The sequence below is a fragment of the Hydra vulgaris genome, chromosome 13 (genome assembly GCF_038396675.1).
Source record: "Hydra vulgaris chromosome 13, alternate assembly HydraT2T_AEP".
Classification (NCBI taxonomy): domain Eukaryota; kingdom Metazoa; phylum Cnidaria; class Hydrozoa; order Anthoathecata; family Hydridae; genus Hydra; species Hydra vulgaris.
In genome coordinates, this window is record NC_088932.1 from 31,852,687 (window position 1) to 31,860,000 (window position 7,314).

A 7,314-nucleotide genomic window follows, 5' to 3' on the forward strand; every position below is an offset into this window, starting at 1 on the left:
AAATTACATTTACATAAAAAATACATACTTTTTAAATAAAAAATAAGAATATACTAATAAAATCTATAATATATAATAAACTTTCAAAATTTTGACAATTTAAAAAATATATTTAAAACATTTATTTTTGTAAACAAATAATAATGTGATTCCGAGAATGAGCCACAAAATAATTCGTTTGATAGTATATTCTTAAAACAATTTATGCTAGAAATCTCTAAACTTAACAAATCTTGAATAATACAATTTTAAAAACATTTCAACAGAATACTCTATAACTTTATTTCACTTAGCATATTCTTTGAACCAATAGAATTTGTTTGTAGATTTGGTGGGTTTTTAGAGTTAGCGAGTATTATTTTTATTCTATTGCACCAAGAGAACATTCAAGTTTATTTATGTTTCCATGTATGTCCGTAAAACAAAAAGTTTTTGTTTTACGAACATACATAAATATTCTCAAAACTAAAAAATCTGGCCAGTTTTTCATAATTAAATATTATTTCCGTATATATATATATATATATATATATATATATATATATATATAAACACTCTAATTTTCTTCAACAAGTTGTTTCACCATCAGTAGGTTCATCAGGAAGCTGATGGCAAAGCAATTTGTTGAAGAAAATTAGATAAGTGTTTTTACTAATTTATTATAGCTCTGTTCTTTAAGAACATTAAGCACTCTATTAGTAAAATAGATATATATCAGGGCCTATTCTTGGAAAAAAAGTAGGACAGCAGTGCCTCTCCTCCTGAAGAAATTTAAATGAAAATCAGACTTTTTTTTGCGAAAAAAACAATATTTGCCATAAAAAACCTTTAAAAATAAGGTTCTTAAATTTTAATTTGGGCGGCGTCTAAATACGGTCAATGCTGTGGAAAATGGTCTAGAATAGCCCCTGTGTATGTATATATATATATATATATATATATATATATATATATATATATATATATATATATATATATATATATATATATATATATATATATATATATGTATATATGTGTATATATATGTATGTATATATATATATATATATGTGTGTGTGTGTGTGTGTGTGTTTGTATGTATTAGATTGATTTTATTACATCTATTTTTAAATGTTAATACGCTGTTAATAACAAATAATAATAAAATGCTAATAATTGTGAAATCATATTTCTTTTTTATGTATTTTACTATATTTTATCTTAGGAAAATAAAAGTGACTCAGATAGTGGCGATGATCAGTTTGTTATTGATGAGAGATCATGTAGTGAAATCAAGAAAGAGGATGATGAACAAACTCGACTAAATACTCCTGCTGATTTTGAAATAAAGCAAGATGATACTAAGGAGTACAAAAATGATATTGAAAAATTAAAAATCGAAGAAACAGAGAAATCTACTTTGCTATCTATAAAACAAGAGGAAGTTGTAGATTATCAAGTGTTATTTGAAAGCAGAGACGAGCATATAAATGGTTTGAGAATTAAAGAAGATCAATTTAATAATGAAAATACATCCTTTTCAGGTATTTTAAATGAAGCTGAGTCAAAATCTTTCTGTGATGATCGGGTAAACCGCAGATTTAGCAGTGGTCCAACACATAATCTTCTACAATTAAATAAAACAAACAAAGAGGGGAAAACATCGCCATATTTAGGTCAGCACTCAACAGTTCACGCAAGTCAGTTTGGTAATTTTAATAAAATGTTTACTCATAACGAGCATTTTAACCAGTTTAGTCCTACAATTACTAATATAGTCTCAAAACCAGTTTTTGAAAGTATAAATAATGTTGATGCTTCTGATAAAATTAATATTTTAGAATCAATGAGATATACAGTTCCTACCAAATTACCTGTTGTTAATCAAATACACAATGAAACCACTTTTTCTCCATCTTTAGAAAGAGATGTATCATTCGTTATGACTGCATCTAATATGGATGTAGTTGGTACATCTGACAATGAACAAACTCCCCCACCTGAAAGTATTTTGATAAATTGTCATAAAATTTACCACTTAGATGAACGTAATGTACCATTGCATACACCAAATTTATGTTTTTCAGGAGAAATGTACAAGAACAATTTGTTTCAGGAAGATAAAAAAGTTTTTGAAAAATCTCTACTTTTCAAAGAATTAGCAGAAAATGTTAGATTTTATCTTGTTCTGTTTAAATTTTTATAGATATAAGTTTTTTATCTCAATAATTGCTAACTTATCTTATTTTTTTATCTCAATAATTATTTATTTTATAGTCATCGTCTTCAACCAATAGTGTCTCAAATACCCAAACTTCGCCTCAGCAACATAGTGCTTTTAAAATTACTGATGTTTCTCAACAACCTAATAAAGACATGCAAGATTTTTCTTCTTTTGAGTCTAAAAATATTCCACCAAATTTGCTTAATCTTCTCAAGCAGGATTGTGACGGCAAGTTTGACTGCAATTCTTCTGATGTTATTGATAATAAAAATAATTTTTCAGAGCAAAATTTGGTTATTCAGTCTAGTGGAAAAAAAGAGGCTTCTTTTGGGGATTTTACATCTAATGTAGTTACAACTGCTGCAGGTGCTCTGCCACATATTGAACGAAATGTAGATTTTCCTGAAAAACAAACACTAACAAATACTTCTTTTAGCGTTCATGATATAAGAAAGCAGCTAGTTTGTGATGAAGAAGTTGGTTTTACATGGCCTACTGGTTTACTTGAATCACCTAAAGATCGTCAGTTTTTTGAAATGATTAAACATCCTCCTTTGTCAAGTTCCTTTCACATGCAGGTACCTCCAGCTAATAACTTATCTGATGATAAAAAACGTAGTATTAATCCTGTTCCTATTGCGCCTATCCCTATCTCAATTCAGCATCTTCAAGATTCAATTGGTTCATCTCTAGAAGCAGGTTAAATATTAAACTTAAATATTATATAAATTTAGTTTAAAAATATAAAATAATTTTTATAAATTCTATATATATTTTTTATAATTTTTTTCTTCTTGTTTTTAAAAATGGTCTTTAAGGCTGGTTTTTCAAAAATTAAAGTCTTCAGAATATATCAGTACAGTCTAAAACTAAAATATTTTTAAATAATAGTTACAAAATGATTCTTGGTTTCTAATCAATTTAGTTTTAAAAAAATGGTTTTCTTATAAAATGGTTAGAAACAAAAAAAAATATTTTTAAATTAAAGACAAAACTTAAGATAAACTTGTATTAGTGCATATGCTAAGGTTTTAAAGACTAAAGAAAAAAAGATTTGTACACAGCACTTAGAAAAAAAAAATTTGTACCCAGCACTAAGAAAGCTACTTTTATTAGTGATGGTTTAATGAAGTTAAGATAAGTTGTGAAAAAAGAATTGTGCAAGAAGAATTGCATTTGTATGCATTTTGCTAACTAAAAGTTAAGTTCAGCGATGAAAAGTGTACTAAGAACCCACAAATGAAGTTCACCTAGAATCTAGGAATGTATTTTTTATCACAGTACTAAATGTTACAATATTAGTGTTGTTTTGACTTATATTGCTAAATTTAAAAAATGAATTATAAAATTATTTGTATTTAAATTATTCAATTTTTAAATTTTTCTTTATTTGTTGATTTAATCTACTTAAATTTAAAATCATTAATACAACATTTAAATTAGTATAAATGTATTAATCATTTAGTGCATTATATGTTAATAAATTACACATAATAATCCATTTTTATATTTAACTAGTATGAGTTACCCGGCGTTGCCCGGGCCAATATTTAAACTGGCTTACCTGATATCTGTACACAAAAATGGGCCCAAAAAATGGTCCCCTCTGATCCCGGGGTCAGGGGGGCCTATTTTTGGGCCCCCTTGACCCCGGGGATCGGGGTACGGGGTCAAAACCCAGCTAAGAACCTTCTCCTCCTCGAGGACTACCCCCATGCCAAATTTCATCGAGATCGGTCGGGCGGTTTGGATTTCTATACAGAACAAACAAACAAACACACACACACACATTGCCCTTTATATATATAGAAGAGAAGACAAACAAACAAACACACACAAACACACATTGCTCTTTATATGTATAGCTGGAGTTACCCGGCGTTGCCCGGGCCAATATTTAAACTGGCTTACCTGATATCTGTACACAAAAATGGGCCTAAAAAATCAGCCCAAAAAATGGTCCCCCCTGACCCCGGGGTCAGGGGGGCCTAGTTTTGGGCCCCCTTGACCCCGGGGATTGGGGTACGGGGTCAAAACCCAGCTAAGAACCTTCTCCCCCTCGAGGACTACCCCCATGCCAAATTTCATCAAGATCGGTCCGGCGGTTTGGATTTCTATAGAGAACAAACAAACAAACACACACACACACACATTGCCTTTTATATATATAGAAGATAAAAATAAATCAAGTTAAATAAAATTTGTATCAAAAAAAATTCTAAATTAAGTTATTTTAATGTAAATATATTAAAATAACTAACATTTAAAATAACATAAATTGTACTCACAAGTAAAAGTCTTATCATTTTAAATAAATAAACAGAGAACGCAGAAACATATTATAGGTCACGTATAAACCTGTATTTTACATTATCAACTCAAATCTTTTAAGTTTGTCATTTAACAAGTATTTCTATTGTTTACTGTGTTTTTGCAGATATTTTGTGTTAGTGTTTTAAAAATTTCAAGTGCAGAAGTTCAAAGGTAAAATTAAAAATTATTTTTTCAGTGTAAATTCAAAATATTGAAAAAAATATGCCTAAAGGTAAGCCAATAAGTGTTGAAAAAAGGACAGCAATACTCACTTTGCTTCAAGAAAGCTATACAGATAGAAAAATAGCTGAAAAATTAAATCTGAGTAAATCAACAGTTAGCTATACGATTCGTCAATATCGAGAATCTGGAAGTTTGGAAGACAGAAATCGTCCAGGTCCTTCTCGCATAACAACAAAAGCTGATGACCGACGTATAAAAATCATCAGTAAGCGTAATCGAATGTTAACTGCTCCACAAATAACAGCTATTTTTAACTGTGATCAGGAAAAAAAATTTTCTCTCAGTACAGTCAAATGAAGATTGCAAAAAGCTAATTTGCATGGTCGTGTTGCTATTCGAAAACCATATCTACTAAAAGTTAACCGACAGAAGAGATTCCGTTGGGCACAGCTCCACAAAAATTGGACGATGGATGAATGGAAACAAGTACTCTGGACCGATGAGTCAAAATTTGAAGTTTTCGGAAATAAGCGAAGAGTTTACGTTAGAAGATCTGCTGAAGAAAAAATGCTAACTCAATGTCTGTTTCCAACAGTAAAACATGGTGAAGGCTCTGTGATAGTTTGGGGTTGTTTCTCTCTGGATGGAGTGGGATATTTGCATAAAATCGATGGTATAATGAGAGCAGAACATTATAGAGATATCCTGGAAACAAGTGCAATCCCTTCAGGACTTCGATTAATCGGAGATAATTTTATTCTGATGCATGATAATGACCCTAAACATACTGCATCATTATGTAGAAATTATTTAGAATCAAAAAAAGCTGAAAATGTATTACGTGTAATGACCTGGCCTCCCCAAAGCCCAGACCTCAACCCCATTGAGTTACTATGGGATGAACTGGATAGAAAAATTAGAACTGTATGTCCAACATCAAAATCTCATTTATGGAACATTATAGAACAGGAATGGATTAATATTCAAAAAGAAACAATTAGAAAATTAATTGAAAAAAATGCCGAGAATAGTTAAAGCAGTTATTAAATCAAAGGGTGGTTTTTTTGACGAAAAAATTTTTTAATTATTATAATGGTTTTTGTACATTTTTATTACATAAAACTGACTAATAATATATTTTATATTGAAAATGCATAAAAAATATAATTTTTATTAATATAAATTAAAAATTCTATAACGTAATTATATATATTCATTTTGCTTTTTCGAAAAAATTTCCACTGTCCTAACTTCCGTGAGCGGCAGTGTATATATACAGTATCGGACAAAACGAGTGCAACCAAATAATGCTAATTTAGTTTCTTTATATAAAAGTGCTGCATTTTTTCAATTTAGAGAAATAACTATGTAACTGTTTAGAGACAAGGTTCTTCAAGTTTTATTCATCACAAAGTTCATTATTTGTACACGAAAATTAATAAATTAATCAAAAGTATTAAAAAAAGTTGATTTCCTTCTGGGCAAAGCAAGTGCAACTCGACAAAATGTTGACCAAGCTGTATTTCGCTATCAATATTTCGTGGCGAATCCTTTGTTGTCGATTACAGCCTTGCATCTTCGAGGCATAGATTCGATCAAGTGATCAATGAAACTTTGTGGAATCGCTGCCCAGGCCTTTTGGAATTGTTCAAACAGTTGATCCTTATTACGAACACCTTCACGAATAATTCTGCGGTTGACGATCTCCCACAGGTTCTCGATAGGGTTGAGATCCGGAGATTGAGGCGGCCAATCCATCACCGATAGGTGGTTGTCTTGAAACCACTGCTTGACTACTTTTGCAGTGTGTTTCGGATCGTTGTCTTGCTGAAAAAACCATTTTATTGGCATATTCCATTCAGCATGAGGTAACAACATCTTTCAGGATATTTTTATACATGAAACGGTCCATTATTCCATCGTTTCGATGTATTGGACCTAGACCATTAGCAGAAAAACACCCCCAGACCATTACATTGCCTCCTCCATGCTTCACAGTCTTATGGCAGTAATGTAAATTGAGGCGTTTTCCGGCCGGTCAATGTACACGGCAAATGCCATCGCTCCCAATGATGTTGAACTTCGATTCATCACTGAACTGGACAGTTCGCCATTTCTGCACATTCCAGTCAATATGAGATGTAGCAAACAGAAGTCTTTTCTTCTGGTTTTTAAGTGAAATCAGCGGTTTCATTGCAGGGCGTCGAGAATACAATCCGGCTTCAACAGAACGTCATCTGATTGTTCGGTCCGATACAGGCAGCTATAATTGCTTTTGTATCTCGACTGATGATATCGAGGGATCCTTCTTGACGGATCTGCCGATCATAGAATCCTCTCTAGATGTGGTGGAACGCGGTCTTCCACCTTTGTTATCATACTTTGATAAAACACTTTGATAAAACTCACTTCGATAAACTGTCTTGATAATACTGACTGATTGACTTCCATATACTGACTGAATTACATGTCGATTTACATGTCTCTTATATAGTAAAATGAACCTGTGTGAACCTTTTCTGGAAGATTCTAGATGCTTCTTTTCGATGCTTCTGGAAGCTTCTGGATGCGTCTGAATGTTTCTGGATACTTCTGGATGCTACTGGATGCTT

At 31.3% G+C, this 7,314-nt stretch overlaps 1 protein-coding gene across 9 annotated transcripts in view; it reads left to right on the top strand.

The window, feature by feature from the left end:
- LOC101238046 (uncharacterized) overlaps positions 1-7,314 on the top strand; it is a 45,623-nt gene that overhangs the window by 27,916 nt on the left and 10,393 nt on the right. For 3 of the 9 annotated variants that reach the window (XM_065816770.1, XM_065816771.1, XM_065816769.1), the window contains 3 exons: positions 1,208-1,691; positions 1,824-2,152; positions 2,260-2,905. In XM_065816770.1, coding sequence (XP_065672842.1) covers positions 1,208-1,691; positions 1,824-2,152; positions 2,260-2,905 — 1,459 coding nt within the window. Of the gene's footprint in view, positions 1-1,207; positions 2,153-2,259; positions 2,906-7,314 lie in introns of all 9 variants that reach the window. The other 6 variants (XM_065816774.1, XM_065816773.1, XM_065816772.1 and 3 more) reach the window with 2 other exon arrangements.